This window comes from Pleurodeles waltl, chromosome 7 (assembly GCF_031143425.1).
Source record: "Pleurodeles waltl isolate 20211129_DDA chromosome 7, aPleWal1.hap1.20221129, whole genome shotgun sequence".
Classification (NCBI taxonomy): domain Eukaryota; kingdom Metazoa; phylum Chordata; class Amphibia; order Caudata; family Salamandridae; genus Pleurodeles; species Pleurodeles waltl.
This window is the reverse complement of record NC_090446.1, coordinates 1,431,330,540-1,431,350,796: the sequence shown is the minus strand read 5'-3', so window position 1 is coordinate 1,431,350,796 and position 20,257 is coordinate 1,431,330,540. Positions and strand designations below refer to the sequence as shown.

Genomic DNA, 20,257 nt, shown 5'->3' with positions numbered 1-20,257 from the left:
TAAAGGGACCAGGGTAGGGACACCTTAGCTCTGGGTCTGGGGTTCCAGAGGAACCCCCCCTCCCCCCCACCACCACAAGAAGAGCTAAAAAGCATTTTTTTGAAAAACAAAATTGGACGCAAGTTGCTGCAGATCCACGGATCGAGCGAGAATTAAATAAGGGCAGGCTCCCGGGGTTCTTAGTTATGAAGTCCCCGGTGGGCCAAGTCCCAAGGGCATTGCCATGTTAATGTGCAGGGGCTGCTTGCCCCTCTCCCAACGCAGCCCTGGGGACCGTCACCGCCCTGGGGACCACCACCTCCATGGGACCTTAATCAAATGCAATGCGGGAAGCTGCACGGCCCCCTCGGAGCCCTGGGGACCACCACCTCCCTGGGGCAATACTCTTTGGAGGGGTGCCGTGCAGCCCCCTTTGAGGAGCCACTGATGGCACTGGGGTCTGCCACCCCCCCCGGGCCAGCTCTTGCTATGTCCCTAGGTGCCCACCCCTGGGACATAGCTGTTTGCTCTGACTTGGCAGGAGCTTTGACAGCTTCCACCAAGCCAGAGCAAACACTTCACTTTCTACAAGTGAGAGCTGTTGCAAAAAGCTAAGTTTTCACCTGCTTCCCTCCACACAAATATGCGTGCAGGGGAACAGATGAGAACATTGCTCCCGCAAGCAGGGAGCTGCTTTTTAAAGCAGCTATCTTCTTGTAGAAGCAATGCCGGCTCTCGCAGGACGTGGGTAGCTGGCTAGGACCGCGGGGGCCTTGGGGCTACCCGGGCAGTTCTGTTACACTCTTACTTCCACCCCATTCTGTTTCTAAGTGCAGTAAATTACAGATATCAGTATTACCAATTTTAATGGAACACAATTTATCCATCTCAGAAGAATAAAAGTGGAGTCTACCTTATTGGGATTTACACTTATGTCATCCAGTACTGTGAGGATATTGGCTGCTAGCACGTACTCACTAAGCCATCTTGCCAGTCAATGGCCCTCAAAGTTCAACAGGACAAGCAATAATTAGAAACAAACTGAACAGATGTGACAGACACCATTAACCCTCCTGCCTTTTCAGCACACTACAGAAACACTCTCCTATCCTCCAAGTGAACCACACAGAAACTGCCTCTCACACAGGGGGCTCACAGACCACTTTCTCCTGGGAAATGCATCTCTTCTGTCTCCGTTCCACCTCTGCTCGCTTTAACCTGATGGTTTAAGTAGGCCACACTGCAGTGTACTCATTATTTACACGTAATGTGAAACACTAACAGCCCCCTAAAAGGTCATGACTGGATTAATCAGCAGTCTAGGACAACATCATGAAGGGACAGACTACGGATGCTGCACAGTGGTGTAACCTGTGATCAGGCCAGCGCAGGCCCTGTGTCGTGACTGCAGCAGTCAGAGGAGAGTATTCAGAAAGGCCAGTAGTACAAGAAACTGCTTGTTCAGGACTTGACCTGCACATAGGAGATGATCAGAGTGGCTCGAAAATCTCTCACTCAGGCCCTAGTCACCAGCAAGTTGGACTTTGATAACATCTTCTACACCGTAATCACTAAACAGCTCACTAGAAAACTATAAACCATCCAGAACTCGGGACCAGACTCATCCACAATCTCCCACACATCACACCACACCTCAGGGAACTACACTGGCTGGCTCCAGATACACAAACTATCTCAATTAAAGCTCCACACACAAGGCTCTACACAACTCAACCTGAACAGTCACATCTCCTTCCACTAAGACACCTCAGCAGGACTCCTGCTCGCACACATCCCACGCACACGCGTACCCAGATCAGGAGGACGAGCGTTCTCTTACATTGTACCTAAAGCATGCAACATCCTCCCACTCCACATCAGAGCCTCCTCTCTTCCTGAATTCTGAAAGAAGCTGAAGACCTGGCTTTCCAATTAACCAACCTCCCATTAGCAGGGATAGGCACACACATCTGCGCCAGGGTTCCCTCAAGGTTGATAGCGCATTCTACAAACACACACAACAGCAGGAAAGTCACAGCAGCATATTTATGCTGGGAGGCAGGACCATGCACTGAGCAGAACACAAGGAAGCTGGGACTGTGATTCCATGGCATCAACCGCATAACAAAACACCTGAGCTAAGTGCAGGGTGGGTTCAAGAAGACAAACTACGTGGCTAAAGAGGGAGATGCAGTGAACTTGCATAAATGTTTTTAATTTAAAAATAAAAACTACCCTTGCCTATAATTTTAATACAAATGTATTGTCAAAGGAAAATAGGATTATTATTGTTCTAAACAAGTAATTTAAATACACAAGGGTGACAAAAAAGAAAGGAAGAACAGAAAGAAAACAAAAGCTTATAAAAGTAAAGTACTGGCCCACCAGCCCTGCCTGGCACAGAAGGGCACTTCTTTTTAGACAGAAGTGCACATATGATGAGTAAAATGCTGTTGATCATGGCAAAGGGGCAATGGTTGCAGTTGGCAGACTCACTGCCCAAGCTGGGGTGGGCAGAGGTAGAGGGTGAATGAGAGTAGGACAGGCCAATAGATGAAGAGGGTTGACTAAAAGTTTCTCTGTGTATATAATTTTTATTTATGGTTGTTTTGTTTTTGTTTTAATGCATGGGGTAGGCAAAAACCTAAAGCTGTCGGTAAGCACGATCTTAAAAAGAAGCAAGGGGAGGATAAAAAACAAAGCACAAAGTCGGATATAAGTAACGAACGACACCTTTTGAAGCAAAGCTGGACAGACATCTCTCCCACTAATCTTTACAGCATTTATTTACAGGCGCTCTAATCTCTTGTCCTGTAGTTCAAGTTCTGCCTTATCTGTGTGGTAAGAGCAATGAAAACAGGGCCGTAATTGGCTCATTGTTTACACGCCGTAAATCACTAGAGGCCCGACGAGTAAATCAATCTTATACCTGCCTTCTAGCACGAGGGTCCAGGTACGGGCCTCGGGGGAGAGACATTTATGCAGCAGTGAGGCTCTACCCGCCGCCCGCATAACACCAGGGTCTGAAAGCCGGCCTCGGGAGGAGTGTCACGACTGTCGAGGGGAGGGGAGGAGGGGGGCGGTGGGGAATGGGCTTCGCTGTCTTCTACCAAGAAGGTATGAGAGCCGCTCAGCAGTGTGCCAATTTCTGCCTTTTAACACGAGGGCATGAGAGCTGGCCTCAGGGGGCAGGGCGTGTATGGAAGCGCCGGGCCACACACCGCTCGTAGGGCGAGTTTTTGGACTGCACCAAGGAGGATGGATATAGATGCTCCAAGGGGGTACACATTCAGAAGCTCACGCATCATGCGGGGACACAGTCTGTGACGTCATCGGGATTCATCGGCGCTCTTCTTCCTAACGCGGAGGATGCCAGCAGGGTATGCGTCAGACGTGTAGCAGTCCGGTGTGGCATGTTATCGGGGTGTGAGCACAGAAACGAACATGAACAGCTTGGGTTGTGCTGACACTGCACGTTCTGTGTGCCAACCTGTATCACAACTGCAGTGCCAGCATGTTAAACGAGTATACCTGCACAGTATCCCGGCTGACTCCACGTGAACTCGGACTGCAACAACATTTACAGACAGACCCAAAAATATACAGGCTGCAAAAATATCGACCTTTCGAGTGCCAAGTGCCCATTTTCTCCCTTGCAAAGTATCAACCGTGGCGTTCTTATTCCCACCGATTGTGGTACCCTGCACAACCGCAGTGACATAACGTAAAATGGTGCCCCCGTCCCCTGAAGAATGTGATGAGCCCCCGAGTATTCTTTATGTCAGAGATATTCCCTTGGCCTGGGGCTCAGTGAGGGCCTTGAAGGGCTGTGGGCCTCCTGCCCCCGGGCCGCAGAGGCCTTTGTTACACCCCTGGACAGCTGCCATGCTCTAGGGCTGCCCGTTACATGTTGACAGACTGGCGGCCGAGCTGCTGGCAGTGTGTCCTTACCCACGCTTCTCCGGTGGTGTGCGGATACTGCGCATGGTGGCACCATTTTTGGCACCGATGAGAGGTGCTGCGCGGGACGGTAGCCGGGCGGGTACGTCTTCAAACAGTAGACTGTTCACCGTCATTTGTGTGTGTGTGTGTGTATATAACTGATTACATCCCTCAGGCTGTGCTTCCCACTGTCTTACGCAGGTTTGAACGTTTTTGTTTATTTCAAATATTTTTTGTTGCGGTTGGGAACTTCCAGCGTTCAGATTGTGCTGGATCTTGTCGGAACCCTCCAGCAAAGGAGGACGCGCGAGACCTCGAGCGGTAGCTGAACTGGTTTTGCAGTTATGAGACCGAGAGACGGGCAGATCACTGTGGAATGTGAGATTCGTGGAGAGGGGAGGTTCACAAGCACAGCAGCCACATCAGGGCTTTGACTCCTCTGTGTGTCCTACAGGTGGACCCACCCTTTGAGCTGCAGGACACGGGGCCATCGTGTATGACAAATGTTCTCTTGCTGGGGTCTGTGTTCAGTACAGGTCCAGCCCATGCGGCCAGTCTACAAGATCCAACGGGGCCTGGTGCATCCCCCAAACCATGACCTCCCAGGACCAAACTGGCTGATGGATCTGAAGACCTTGTCACCCCAAGAACAACCTCTGTCTTGGGTGATACCAACACCCTGTCATCCCAACACCAAATTCTTTGCCTGCCTGGTGGATTCACAGACCCAACTCTGCCTGTGGACCCAGACGGCCACCTACCCCAAGATCCAGGTCTGCTCACCGACTGGATCCCGCGTCAACTCAACTCTGCCTGTGGGTGCGAAGGCCCTGACACCTCAAGAGCTAACTTTGCAAGCCTGGTGGTATGCAGACCTTAGCGCCCAATCCGTGCAATGTACCTGCAGGGGCACATGCAATTCCAGACTGCTTCACTGCCTCCCACTGAGCAGACAAACCCCTTGGCACTTTACTAGGGGGTGAGACCTTGAGAGGGGCCTCTGTCAAAAGAACTCAATGAAAGCTTTGTAAGAAGGGAATACAGTAGAATGGAGAACTCACACTAGGGTGACCACCCGTCGTCAATTTCACGGACTGCCTGTAATTTCACCTGCACCCTGCCCTCCCTTGCGTTTTGTCCTAATTTTTGCCTTTCACCAAGAGGACAACAGATGGCAGGGCGAAATTACAGGCAGATGAGTTTTCCCAGCTGGATTGTAAGGCAGGGGGTCTCCTGTGCTCTGAGGGAGGGAGGGGCAGACAGATAAGAAAGAGGCCTTCTTGCCAGGGGTTCTCCTTCCCTAAAGAAATGCAAATGTGGGCAACTTGTGAATCCTCAAATGCAAAGGGGCATGAAAACCTGCATTGACTTTAATCTAAGGAGTCACTTGAAGCTTTCTGATGACAAAGATTTTCTTTTAGAGAGGTACTGTAATGATGTTCCAAGGTGTGCTGTGGAGTGTGTGGATTTAATGGACTGTTACAAAAAATTGTTAGTACTAGTTATAAACTGTATATTATTCAAATATGTGTTTTAGAAGGACTTTTTTTTTATTTAACCAAAATGTATTTTCACATTTTGTAGCAGCCTATATTATGATGTAATTTATTTATATAGCGCTTACTACCCCTAACGAAGTGTCAAATTCATGTTTATAATAAGGACTTACACATTCACAGTTCTTTCAGGGACCTCAGTACCTCATAGTACTAACAAGCATTGGCAAAGCCAATAGGTCTCGTCTAACCAAGAGTTATTGGCTTTGCCAAGGCATTTTAGCCATGTTATACACCAGAGTGGCTGCTGTTCAGCATGGCTAAAGTTAGTGGCATAGTGGTGTGGCGTGGAGTAGAGTGGCATATGAGCAGTGGCGTAGAGTACAGTGCAGTTGTTTAGAGTGCATTGGCATAGAATGCAGTATTTAGAGTGCAGTGGCATGGAGTGGCGTTGGGCAGAGTAGAGTGGCATAGAGTGGCAGATTGCAATAGTGTAGTGGTGCAGTTGCATTGAGTGCAGAGTAGGCTCGCATGGCATAGAGTGCAGTGGCAAATATGAATGTATGTCGCAACAACGCATGCTGGAATCAGGCATGCCTAATCAACGCATTCGGAACAATGACCGCATTACCACTAACGCCTTTACCACGAATGCCTTAACAACAATTTTTTGTTGTAAAGGCACTCCTGGTAAAGGCATTAGTCAACGGCATGCATGGTTTCTGCATACGACCCCTCTGGCCCCCCACCCCTAAACATTACCGACCCCCCCACCCCTGCCCCTAAAACCTAAACTACCCTAACCCCAAAAAGTAAAAAAATACCCCGGACCCCCCACCCCACACATAAAACTAAAAATACCCCCACCCTCCCACCCCTAAAACTAAAAAAACATCCGACCCATCCTCCCCCGCACCAAAAACATAAACCACCCTGATCCCCCCCACCCCCTAAAATTAAAACTACCTGACCCTCCCCCCCGGCCCCTAAAACTAAAAATACCCCGACCCCCGCCCTTGCCCCTAAAACAGCCCCAGTCCCACCCTACTAACCTGATCACATCGTCCTCCTCAGCCGACTCCCTTCTTCTGTGCCTTAAGCATGCATGTGCATGGTTAAGCACATTTGTGGTTAAGGCACTGAACAAGGAAGACGTGGTTAACGAAAGCGTTGTTCCGCTTTCGTTGTCCACAACTTAGTTGTTCATGAGTCGTGGTTAAGGCTGCTTCCCGTCAGAGTGGTGCAGAGTGGAGAAGTGTAGAGTGGTGCAGTGCAGAGTACAGTATAGTGGCGTAGAGTGCATTGCCATAGAGTGCAGTGGCATGGAGTGGCGTTGGGCAGAGTAGAGTGGCATAGAGTGGAGTGGAGTAAAGTGGCATACAATAGAGTGCAGTAGTGTAGAGTGGTGCAATGGCATAAAGTGCACAGTAGACTCGCGTGGCGTAGAGTATAGTGCTGTAGAGTGCAGTTGCAGAGAGTGGAGTGGTACAGAATGCAGTGGCGTAAAGTAGTTTGTTTCACAGTAGACTGAAGTGGCTTAGAGCGGTGAGGTGCAGGGTAGAATGGAGTTGCGCAGAGTGGCATAGTGTGTGATGACATAGCGTAAAGTGGTGTAGAGTGCCGTGGCATGGAGTGCAGGGATGCAGAGTAGATGAGAGTGATGTACATATGTTAAAGAAACATTAAGTACATTTTAACATTTTGTTTGTGCAATTTACATCCCAAATATTTTGAAGATTCTATATGTACTTGACACTTAAGGATAACCCAAATCACTAGCTTGGCTTTTGCTCAATTTCAAAACCATTTATGGAAAAGCGCCCCCCAACATGGGGGGAGCGCAGCCCCTTAGGGGTCAGGGACACCGGGGGCCGGACCCTCGCACTAGTTGTGCACGGGCTGGCCGAGGCTTCAGCTCACACGCCTCAGGAGGCGTGGGAGCGGAAGTACCAACATTGGAGAGAACGTTGGTTCAGTGTCAGAGCTGGACCGGTTTGGGCCACTGCAAGCCAGTGGGGGGCTTAAAAGCACCCCCCCCCCCCCAGAAGGCTTGGCCTTCTTCCCTTTGGCGCGGCGGCCTGAACGGTCAGGGTTTCTGTTGACCCACCCACTCTCTCCTTAGTATTAGGCGGAAGAAGAGAGGCTAAAGTAACCTGAAGCAACAGAGGGGACCCCAAGGGTGGGGCCCCGGTATAACAACAGATAGGATCCTGAAGTCCCGGACCAACCTGCGGATGGACACACCAGATTGGGGGTAGGGAGCCCAGATCACTGGGCTCATGCCTTGGGCCGCCCCGGTACACCCCTTGGCTGATTGGTGTTTGGAGAGGGGGCGGAACCCTGAGCATGGGTGCAAGGAACAGAGGAAGCAGGGGTACTGCCACCCCCCCCCCTCTGGGATACAGGCGACGACCAGTCCCTGTGTGGTCCAAAGGAGGTTCAGGACAGGAAGGGATCCTGTCAAAAATGTATGGTTACAAATGTAAAAAGCACATAGTGTATATTGAGGATCAGCAGTGAAATGTTTAATAGAGTAATTTGCATAAAATGATTTGCATAATTTGATTAATGGTATTTGATCTTAACGAAAGTATATAAAATAAATACTTCTTCCAACAAAATAATTGTCTTGTCGGTTGGTGTATGACCTGTGTTGGGGTAAGGGCCTGCTGGCGGCTTCCGAGTCCTAAAGACATGGACAAAGCGGGCAATTGCTTTGCCCAACCTTGCAAGGTGTCTGGCCCCTGCTCACCCTTCACAAGCACGAACAGTGGACCACTGCACCAGAAGAGTTTGCCAAGGTGGATTGGTGTTGCTTTTTCAACCACTTGACAATGCGTCTTCTGTTTCTCTCCTGTGTGCAGAGACAACTCCCCAGGTACCCAATACCTTCTGATTGTCTTGTTGGACCCATCTTGTCTGATTTTAGTAATTGTCCCACATTGTTCTTCTCTTCCTTATTTATCCGTTTTTTAGCAACAATCCTTTGAATCACTTGCCGTGGATCTCCCATTTGATCTAAATGTCATCTTCCTCTTATTATCTTTGATTGGTAGTCTGGGCTCCCGTTTCTGAGATAAATGTAGAGTCCCAGACATACACTCTAGTGCTGTGAGACTGCAGGCAAGTTGTGGGTACCTCACATCCTGACATTAGGGGTGAGACTGTCGCCCACACCATTTGCCCTGCCTCATTAAATATTTTTTTAGGTTGAAAGTCCATGGGCGGTTGGGGTGAGCCAGATGATTTTGTTCAATTTGTTTAAACTAGCATAAGGTTAGTTGCCTTAATGTTTCCCAAACTGTTTGCCAGGGGTTTTAAAATGTACAGAAACATAATCAAACGTTTGCTGTTACTTTCTCTTCAACAAAGAGCGGGTAGATTTGGGTTGGGGCAATGGCCTTGACACAGTGCTGAAGGGCATTAATTTACTACTAAACAAGGAGGTACTGTGAGACCTGAATGTAGCATACCAGGAGGCAATCCCAAAAAGACCACAGTGAATAAATAGTGCTATGTTAAAAAAGAGTAAATAAATGCACTGACAACATATTGAGGCATGGCCTCTCTTGGGTGTGTCTGTAAAACTGAAGGTTGAGCTTGAATTTTTGTCCTGAATTTTGACCCTTTGTTCTGAATTTTTTTTACAGTCCTGTCCAGAATTTGCCTCAATGCCAGGTGGTCACCCTAACTCACATACAAGATGAAGTCTCAAAACCAGTGCAGTGAACCTCCGAGAGAGGACCCCCCGCCCCACTCCAGAGGGAGAGGGCGGGGTGAGGGAAGGGGGATGAAGCTCTTAAAGACAGACAGCACCAAACCTAGCGCCACCAACCTGAGAGCCTTGGGCACTCTGAGAATGGGACCATCACACATAGATAGAGCAGGCGACAATGCCCGAGTGAGGGAAAAAAGCAAAAGGAAAGGGAAAACGCGAAAAATAGGAAAAATGCGAAAAAAGGCGAAAAAAGCGAAAGAGAGGACAAAAGAGCTAGAGATTAAAAAAAAGAGACTGCTCACACACACTCCAGGCAGTGTCAGGGCAGTAGGCCTCAGAGGATGAAGCTGCGAGAGAGCACCTGCTGACGACAGACAGCACAAAACACAGGGCACTAAACCAGCGACAGGGCCGTAGGCATTTAAGAGGATCGACCATTACGCGCACCAGCCCCTGCAGCCAGGGCTCTGAAAGCAGAGACCGGACACCCTGTGAACACCAAACTACCGGCCGTGAGTCACTGACAGACGGGATACCTTCCACATACCCGGCAGTGCCAGAACTGACGAGTTACGCGGGCTCCTGACAGCATCAACCAAAGGGCCATGAGCCACGGACACGGCACCTCCACAGAGCCATCATCACGCTGCGCGAGAAAGGATCCTGTTAGAGACACCCGGGCCGGCATCAAACACTAGGACATAGACATAAGGCGCTGGTCCTCCAACCGGTACTGCAACCAGCATCCGGAAGAAGGTGCTGGACGCGGGCCTAGGACTGTTACACACACGTCACAGAGCACCAACGTGTGAGCAACTGGCGCCTGGAGGCAGGCCGCCAGGTGAGAAACACTATGGCCTCTCTTACTCTCTATTATCAGTAAATACTCCCAACGGAACCAAAACAGCGAGTCACGGACGCAGGGAACGGAGTCTGCCCCATCCTTCACCTCTTACGCCCCGGTGATGGGTCTAGATCAGTCTGTGTGGGATTCTGATACACGGAGGCGCTACATTAAACTTGCTGCCAGATTCAGACCTCGCGTGCCATGCCACAAAAAGGCGCTACAGTAATACTGCTGCCAGATTCAAGACCTCGCGTGCCATGCCACATAAAGGCGCTACAGTAATACTGCTGCCATATTCCACCCAGACCAGCCCCTGCAGTGCCATACCGCATAAAGGCTCTAGATTACCGTCGCTGCCATGTTCTGCCAACGCCAGGCTTTGCGGCGGCATGACACGCCAAGGGGTACACACTGTTCGTGTGTTAGATTCAGCCCACGCCACTTCCTGCAGCCGTATGCCACAAGAAGACGCTACATTAATGTTGCGGCCTGGTTCAAGGAGGGGCTTTTGTGGTGAAAACAATATATTTTCATGTTTGCGAATTTCTAATTACAGAGCAAGCATTAGTATGATATATAAATCCTTGCCTTGAAATATATTCTATTTTTCTACGAACAGAAAACTCCTCACATCTGGGGAGAACGTGTCAGTTTTACTCCTTGAGAACTAATTCTGCTCTAAATTTTCAAAAGTAGGACGTAAAGTACTACGGAGTAGTCGTGTGTCACACACACGTCATGCTGGCAGCATCACCCCCCCCCCCCGGGGGGGGGGGGGTATGAGCCCCCTACTAAGGGCGATGGTGAGACCGGAGCCTTATGTTTACATCACAGCTATCCATGGAGAGAGAGGGCGGTCTCTCTTAACATGGACATCCAGGGCCGTGTCAAATTAAGCACACCGGTTGGAGGGGAGGGGAGGGAAGGGGGGGGGGGGGGGGCGGGGTAGTGACTAACGAATGTCTCATTTCGCACCCGTACATCTGATGTCTAAGCGCCACGAATCTGATAGAGGCCTCCATCTGAAAGAGACGAGCACAGAGGAATGAAAACATTGCACGCAGGCGACAAAAAAAAAACAGGGGGAGTGAAAGAAAAAAAAAAAAAAAAAAAAAAAGGGGAACAAAAAGATAAAGATTAGAACGAACTGTACACACACACACTCCAGACAGTGTCAGGGCTGTAGGCCCGCCGCGTACAACTGATGTCTATACACCTCAGAGGGCATTTATGCCCTCCCCGAAAGATGGTGGCACTGCTTACGTAGGTGTGGTGGCACACCCCCAGGGCATTGTATCGTGCATCTTCTGGAGTGCGGGCAGCAACACACGCACCTCATCTTGAGAAATCGCATCGCTCCGACCTAGCACTTGGGAGCGAGGCGGTGGGATTAGATGCTCTACCTGGGCCCTCTGTGGACGCCTCCGTGTCCCCGGCTGAAGGTTAAAGAAACAGAGGCAGCCTCCACAGAATTAATTACCATTCCCTTGTGCAACAAGGTGGCGCAGACTCCTCCCGTCCGACCCCCGACGGAAGTGTGGGTTAAACAAAAGATGACTGCCACCGCGAGGCGAGTGTGTGTCGATGGGGGGCTGCGTTCACCAAGAGACAGCATCCCGAAATAAAGAACCGCCCCCGCCTACCTGAATCCATAACGTGGTAATAATAACACAAATCACTAAGAGATCGGTGAGGCAGCAAGCTGGCAAAAATAAACGGACATCCCTACCTCAACGCAACTCAGCACACGCAAGTGCCCCCCAACCCCCACAGTCTGCCAACAACAGTTTAGAAAATGAAAGTAAAGCATCTTGTCCACACACAACCCCTTCAGAGAAGAGTCTGGGAATTTGTCAAGACGAGATCTCTGGGGGTGGGGGGTTTGTGGTCCTACAACCCCTGACCCTGCCACAATCGTGGCATCACTGCAGTTACCATCTGTGCAGGAGCTGAGGGTTCAAAATATTGCCAATTTCATCTCTCCCGCTGACAGGCGCTGCAGCCAAGCTTCTTAGTGCTAGAAACATGCACCGATCTCCCCGCATCAGAACACAACGCAGACCTCCTCCACACCCCCAAATCAGAACACACCGCCCCATGAGAAGAGACGGGTCCCCGGGCCCCCCTCGATCCCCAGCACCCGCCCTCCCCCGGCAGCCGGGCTGACACAACAAAGGACGCTGAGCGCAGGGCAGCCTCTTACTCGAACATAGCATGGAGTCGGCGCCGCTTCCTCCCCGAGCCTCCCTGCTCCGTCCTCCCGCCGCCTGGGCTTCCTCCTCCCGCCGCCGCCGGCCCCTGCTGCCAGCTGCCCCTCTCCACGGCCCGGCCGAGGACGGACCCGCTCCGCGCTGCTCGCTCTCTCCTCCCCCGGCTGGGCAGAATCAGAAATGTGATCCCAGCAGATCAAACCCTCCTCCGGCCCCCGAGCCCTCCCACCCTCCGCCCCTCCGGAGGAAGTCAGGCACCACCGCAGCGGCTCCCTCTGCCTCCCCCGTCTCGCCACGGCTCCTTTTAAACACACTCCCGGGGCGCTCGCTTAAAGCGGCAGCCTGCGAGGCACGGACCGTGCTCAGCCGGATAACGGGCTGGAAAAAATGTGCAGTGAAAACATCCTAACATTTCCACCTGCGACGACAAACCTCGCAGGTCTCCCGAGCCTTTAACGTGGCAATGTCTTTCCAAAACCCAAACCTAAAATACGCGTTGCTGATTTTCTCTGCTAAAATGGCATTATAGAGCCAAAAGAATCAAAGATGCCTGGGACTGCCACGAGAAAAATGCCGGCCATTTCTGTTTTTAGAGCTTGGAAAGGCTACTAAATAGACTTTAAACATAATCGTATACAAAACCGACCAGGTGCCAACCTTAAGGATGCCAAGCACACAAAATGCTTTGTTACCTCAAACAAAAAGCAGTGCACAGCTGCTAACACTCCCCACGCCATGAGGGTGACTTTGAGCGAGTCTTGTCTATCCGCCCTCAACAAACCATACTGGGAATTTTAGACTTATACTCAGGAAGGACCAAGTGAAACTACAAGTCCCAGAATGCTTAGTGCATGTGATTGAAAATCCAGGCACGTATGAAGTCACCCTGACGGCAAGTTAAATTGACCGCTACTCGGCTTCGGATTTATTTGCCTGAAAGAGAACTTTTTAAAACAAAATATGTTAAGTAACCAGAGGCAACAGGGGTGTACTGTAGCGCCCCAAACATAAGGGACAATCCACAGCCCGCCTGTTAAAAATGCGCTTGATCAGTATGTGTATTCCTCATACTGTGAAACTTCGAGAAGTCTCCGTAATAAGAAAGCCAAAAAGAGTCAGTGGGGCTCTGTTGTGGCCCCTACGTAGTACACACTTTATTAATCTGTGGAGAACACCACCCGTTTTTACTTCTAGGAAAATAATGAAAACCTCTCTTTAATGAAAGTCACTGCAATTATGCGATTGTTGCATTTTTCGATAATTATGGATTTGCCACCTAATCCATCTTCTGCTGATAATCTGCAGATTCGAACAAAAAAAGCTGTTTCTAGCTCAAACGGTTCAAAAGTTACTAAAAAAGCAGCAACGTGTGTGTGTGTTGCTGTGAAGTGGAAGGCCCTTTGCAAAGGTCGATTAGTCTCATTTCTGTTGATTTTTGCTATATCTAGGTGTTAAACTGGCACTAATGAGGTGCAACCTAAGCCCAAAGTGTGTTAACAAGTGCAACAAACCTTTGCAATGCAACAGGTCTCATGTTTGCTCGAGTTAGAGCTATTCGCGTTTTAAACTCCTAACCAGACTTTTCTTGCCATATAAACTGAAAAGTAAAACAGTTTCACATAAGCAAGCCCACGGCCACCATGAAGCGTGAGTTCGCTCGCAGTGAAATGTATTGGCAAAAGTGCAATTATCCATGTAACCGGCAAAAGTACAATACAATTAGCCAGGTAACAAGGTCGATGTCATGCAAAGCGCTCGACTACTGCCTAGCGAGATTGTGCTGCCTGAGACATAAGGAGAAAAAGTAGTCCAGAAACCATACGAAAAACATGAAGCCTCGTATGTTTTCAGTAGTTGGCCGCAGCTCTCAAGGAGGACTAAACACCTAAAAAGGCATAATGTATGCATACCTTCCACTAATGAAATGAAGCAAATTGTAAAAGGCAAGCCCACGAACCAACCAAACTCATGGGCGTGGTTAAAAGCCCATAGAGAGATTACACTACGGACAGAGTGCTTTGCACTCGACCCTAAAAATGACAAAATAATGAAATAATACTATCACAAAACGTGACACATTATGCCACATAATTTGAATTTTATTGCCGCATAATTGGCCCTCCCCTGCTGTATAATTACAGTGGCCCTGTCTTTACTCAACAGACTTAATGGCTCCAGTGTTGGAACAATTTTCAGAATGGGGGTGCTGCCATCAATGTGACATCAATAAAACGCCTAGGGACTGTACAAGTACAGATTATGGTCTGCAGACAATGGAAAAAAAAGCAGCCTACAGTCATATGGCCGAAGGATCTTGAGGCCTCTTCAGCAATATCAAGAGAAGTTAGAAACCTCAGGATAACCATGGATTCAGACCTAGCCTTAATACTACATGTTAACTACTGTGTTGCTGCCCTGCCTTTGACGCCTCTAGATCATTGTTGAAGCCATTTTTTTCTGCTGAAGGGGGCCCATACTTGCAAGAAGGTCTCTGCGATCTGTTCTGTACAAACAGATGTAAGATCTCTGGCATGATGTGCCAAATACGCCAATTAACTCAGAGCTCTCCTCTGCCTGCGATCTACTGGAGCTAAGCTAATTAAGTATACACAAAAGCTTATTACAGACTGTGCAAATACCAGATAGCTTGTCTTAATGCACAGTTTGGCTTAAAAAACTGGCAGTATATCAGTTTAAGATCTCCCAGAGCCAATAAGCAATGCCATGCTCTTTAAAACTGTTCTGTACAAATACTAATGCACTTATGCTGCAGTAGACGGTTACGTTTTGAAGAATATCCCTGTACACATTATAAGGTCCATAATGCACTTTATTATCGCATATTACTGCTTTGCATAACATTCAATCCGTTGCCAGCAACATTTTATCATTGTATTATTTTTTATTGATTTTAATCTTTTGCAACGGTTTTAAGTAATCATGCACTATTATCAATAAAATACTAAAAATACATGTTAACACTGTCACAAAGCGTGCCTTCTACACAGTGAAAACACTATGTTGCATCTTTCCATAGCGTGCATACCAACTTAAATTGCAAGCCATTCTCACACTCGTAATCTGCCAGTTTGACTATGGCAAAAGCCTATATCTTAGTGCACCCACATTAATCATACGCAAAATACAACTCTTCCAAAATGCTGCCTCAAAACGTCTCTACTTTCAGCCAAGTGAAAACATGACTCCTGTCCTTGGAAGCGCTCCTTTGGCTCGCTATAGTTAGAAGGGCAATGTTTAAGAAACTCTGCAAGGAAAATGATCATTATACCTACAAGTTAAATTCAAACAATAGGAACAAAACAGAACACTGCACTTCAGGCTTGCATCACTTATCAACACACCACTTTACCATAATCAATCTGCAGGAGGCACTGCTTTCAAGTTACAAGCCTCCAAGCTGTGGAACACTCTGCCAGCCCACAATAGAAGCTCCCAGGAACATTTACACTTCAGAAGACAGCTGGAAACATGGCTAGTTCCAAGATAAATATACCACCAACAACAAAGCCCAGAAGAGGAGTCACACCCTCTTGCACAATCTTCAGCTTACAATCCACAGATTGAAAACAACCCAACCAGCAAACTGCTTTTGATATGAGGTAAGCTAAGAAGGGCTGACCTAGGTTCACAGGGCATTATACGGACTAACCGCTAACCCTGGGTTCCAGAGCAGCGCGCTGCTCAGCGTAAAGCACTTCAATGCCTCGTCGGGGTAGTAAGTGCTATAGAAAGACAGTTAACATTGCAATATATTTACGCAAGTTGATATGTAGCATTATTAGCCGGCAATAATACTAAGACCATAATGCTTAGCGGTCAGCAGCAAGTTGTAACTTATACCGCTTACATTCACGTAAGACATATCTGCTACAAGGGTTGTCCATCACCAGCGCTGTATAACCAAACGCAGAGATGTCTCCAAATAAACAGGCATGCAATAACTCAAGAGATCTGTCACATACTGCCGGACAATTCAGAGGACATTTATATAGTCAATCACTGCAGGTCCCACATATCTATACACTCTGCTTCTTTACATCTCACAGTGACATTCGGGTATGAAATGATAGTAAAAATTTCCCATCCCAGCAGATCACTACACTTCTGTCTCCCTCCAACCATGCCAGCTCTGGACCACAACTAAACACAAAATCTGAGATTGGACAACCCGGCGAAGGAACCAGCTAAGAAGACTATAATCATAAGAAATACCGTAAAGGAACCTGCAGAGCTGTTCAAAGCCACCAGAACACCGAAAACCATAAACCGCTCATCCATCTCTCACACTTCATCACTCTCCACACTAGTACGTGTTGAGTCCCTTAGCACAATAACTGCATCTCGAAGATTCTCAATCACAGCACAAAACACTTCCCACAAAATGAACACCACACACTTCTAACCACAAACCCTACTTGGTACAGCTTGATACACATGTAGGTAAGTGCTTAAGTGGCCAACATGAGGTAGTAAGTGCTATATAAATGCTGCAATATTTACTGCATGAATTACATAATAATTGTCATTTGAGCATCACCAAGGAAAAGTGTCTTGATTTGTTTTGACCCTATAAAAAACTTTGTTTCTGTCACACTACATAATTATTTAAAAAACCCCACTTCATTTGCACTTTCTTTACTGATGATTCTTTTTTTAAATGTATGCACAATTCACTTACAGTTTTAAAAATTTGTGTGTTAGAAAAATGGGATCCTGCAGCCTTGCCTTTCACACTGGCAAGATTGTCAGACAGTTTATTTTTCAAAACCCTCTCACTTTGGAGTCAAAGAATGAAAAGTTTACACCGATTTTGTTAAAAGAATAAGCAGCAGTTTGTCAGAAGACACTGGCTAACATTTGACCTCTGTCTTTAAATGCACAGCAAATGTGACAAGATAAAAACGCAATTTACAGGCATCTTTGCTTGTTCACCTTCAGAATTCCAGCACATCTTCTGGGGAGTTCTGCAGCACCTCCCACAACCCTACTTCTAGAGCACATGCTCTTTCCTCTTAACTATACTGTGCTGCATCAGTGTCTATCTCTGAGCCTCATCAGGATCTAAAGGCAGGGCCACTGGAATTTTGTGGCACGAGAGGCCCAGGTTATGTGGCAGGGCTGACTACATTATGCAGCAAGGAAAGGCAAATTATGTGCTGTAATGTGGCACATTTCTTGATAGTATTACTTAATTGTTTTGTAATATTCACTCATGTTGGCACTGTTTTAGCAAATATTTCACCTCATTAGTAGCACTTTAATACCCAAATACAGGAATAAGCTACTGAAAGGTGACCCGTTAACCTTAGCGAAAGGCACTGCAACATGTTTTGCTGCTTTTTTAGTAACTTTTGATCCGTTCAGCTAGAAAGTATTTTTTTGTTAAAATCTGCTAATTATATAGCAGATAATGGATTATGTGGCAAATGCCACAAATGCATAACTACACAGAAAACACTGCTTCTGCAGAATTGTATAATTCCAATGATCTTGCCTATGGATGAAAGAGTGCTATGCAAATAGGTTTAAGATTACGTGGTCTATCATGATATAAATTCCCATTTCCATTATTGAATTATGTGGCAAGACATCTGCCAGTCTTGGAACAGACACACAAGTTTATCAGCAGGCAGCACTTCAAAGAGAATGGCTCCCCCAGTGCTCTTCCAGCTTTAAGTCGTGCCTTGTCTCCCTAACTTTCAGTCTTGGTTCATTTCATTTTTCTCTGCTGAAGGTGAACATCTGAGCAATTGAAAATTAACTCATTTAAACAGAGGCCAATTTCCTAGGATGTTTCTTTGTCACTTTAACATCACACTCTTCGAATGCCACTTCTGTGAACTCATGATAATCACTCCTAAACCTTGACAGGCCACACTTTCTCCTTACCTTGCCTGGTACCCGCGAAACCTTATTGGCTCTGAGCTGAGCATATTCTTCGGCACTCCTTGTAATGACTTGCTCTGCAAGGGCCGAGCTCTTGCTTAGTACACGGAGGTGTTCCTTTTGCTAAATTGGCATGCACCCCACTCCCCCTTTTGAAGGCTAGACTTATAATTTGTATTCCCCTTCCTAATTTAAAAAATGAGAGCCAAGACAATTTAAAAATATTTCACACACTCATTCAGTTATCCTCTGAGTTATTGTTCTTTATTGGTGACTACGTCCTAGGCATGGGTTTGACACAATTATAAAAATAATCTCCAATGCAAAAAAGTCAGCCCCAGGATTTCTTTCACACTGGATCCCTCAAAATACTTTTTACCTCTATTAATCCAAAACAAAGTATATTTTATAATCCTCTGCCACCCAATGACCCATTGAGGACACCAGGGAACCTACTGTCAATACAAAGATGCTCACCATTGAAAATATGTTCTTGGTGATTTAAAACTTGACTCGGAAAATAAGAAAACCAAACTCTTCCAAAAAGATAAAACTTTGGATGGCTCTGGTTCATCCAGTGCACAACGCCTGTGAAAACTCATTCTAAATAAAATCACTTCCATCCCCTTTTAGAGGTGATAACAAGGATAAGAAGGAGGTTGCCAATAGGGCCTGATGTCCCTCCAGACGAAGGCTATTTCCATCATGCCTACGATCAATTCGAGATTTCTGTTCCCAAGACTTGGCTGCTGCAATGGGATCTATTCTCAAGACTGCACTATTTTACTGCGCTCTCTCTTCTAGATTCAATCTAGTTTCAAGACGACTATGGTCATGCACTTTATTTTCTAGATTTTACTATAGTGCAATATATTCTAAAGATTTGACCACTGCAATGGGCTATTTCTTCTAGAGCAGACTACTGTAATGTCATCAATTCTCAAGAGTCCACAGTTGTATTGCGCTCTCTCTTCTAGATTCAATTACAGTATTTTGGCCTATTCTCAATACTTGACTATTGTAATGCACTTTCTTTTCTAGACTTTACTGTAGTGCAATCTATTCTCAACACCTGACTGTTGTAATGGGCTATGTCTTCTAGACTTGACTATAGTAATGTACTGTCTCTTAAAGAAGTGACTATCTTAGTCCACGATATTTTCGAGGCTTCACTATTTTAAGGCCCCCAGCCCATGAATTGCTAAATGGAGGACTGCCCAGCTCCAAGAAGCCCCGAACGAGGATGTCATCAAGGGACACTAGGTTCCTGTTTGTCAAACTCCTCTTTGGACTCTCCGTTGCAGGACCAGGCTTCAACCTTCAAATGGGATATTGAAGTCAGCCTTATTTTACTGTTTCTGTATCGAACTACCCTTGCTGAACAGCACCAAGAGACAACGTCAGTTGTTAATGCACTATAAAATGTTTCTAACTTAACTAAAAACTACTGAAACACATCCTCAACCTCATCCTTCACAATCTCCACCATATCATGAGTGGAGTTTTCGTTAATTCTACATCAGCCTATACCAATGCTGTGCTTGCTGGTGTCCCCCGAGACTACTTCTGACCCTTTGAAATACTCAGAGATATATCTGATAAACTTCAGAGGTCTCACCAAAAGAGACCCCACCTCTCCTTCACTTAGGGTGCGCTTCAAATCTGTCTTGACTGGTTCTGCAGGGCCCACATTGAAGCCTGTGGACCATGTTTCAAAGCTGGGAGACCTGGACGGGTTGGCATGACAGCAAGGATGTAGCCTAGTCAGTGAGATTCGGGGGAGTGAATTTCAAATTTCCAAACTTAAAAAAGAAATGGTCTGTACGGTGGAGAGGTATAGCTAGCCAAGGTCTGGGATGGACTGTTTCCATGAGCAACAGGGTCAGAACTCAACTGCATTAGGTGGGCCTCTGTCTAATTTGGCAAAGTGGGCAACAAACTATATGTTGGAATGCCACCCGAACAATCGACACTGGTTAGACTATTTGCAACCATTCATCCCATCACCTCTTGGGTGACTGACTGCCAGTAGTATGCCTGAAAACTTGACAATGGTGCAACTGTACAAGCATATTACTACTGATGTTTGTGTGTACATTTGCACCAATTCAAGGATTACTTCTATGGGTAATGTGTAAGATTTATTAGTGAACCAGTT

At 47.1% G+C, this 20,257-nt stretch overlaps 1 protein-coding gene across 2 annotated transcripts in view; it reads right to left on the bottom strand.

Moving 5' to 3' along the window:
- GRAMD1A (GRAM domain containing 1A) overlaps positions 1 to 20,257 on the bottom strand; it is a 679,043-nt gene that overhangs the window by 357,305 nt on the left and 301,481 nt on the right. Inside the window, exon 1 of one of the 2 annotated variants that reach the window (XM_069201061.1) lies at positions 12,186 to 12,355. The exons of the other annotated variant lie outside the window; for it this stretch is intronic. Coding sequence (XP_069057162.1) covers positions 12,186 to 12,193 — 8 coding nt within the window. The 5' untranslated portion in view covers positions 12,194 to 12,355. Of the gene's footprint in view, positions 1 to 12,185; positions 12,356 to 20,257 lie in introns of those variants that run through there. 2 annotated transcript variants of the gene reach the window in all.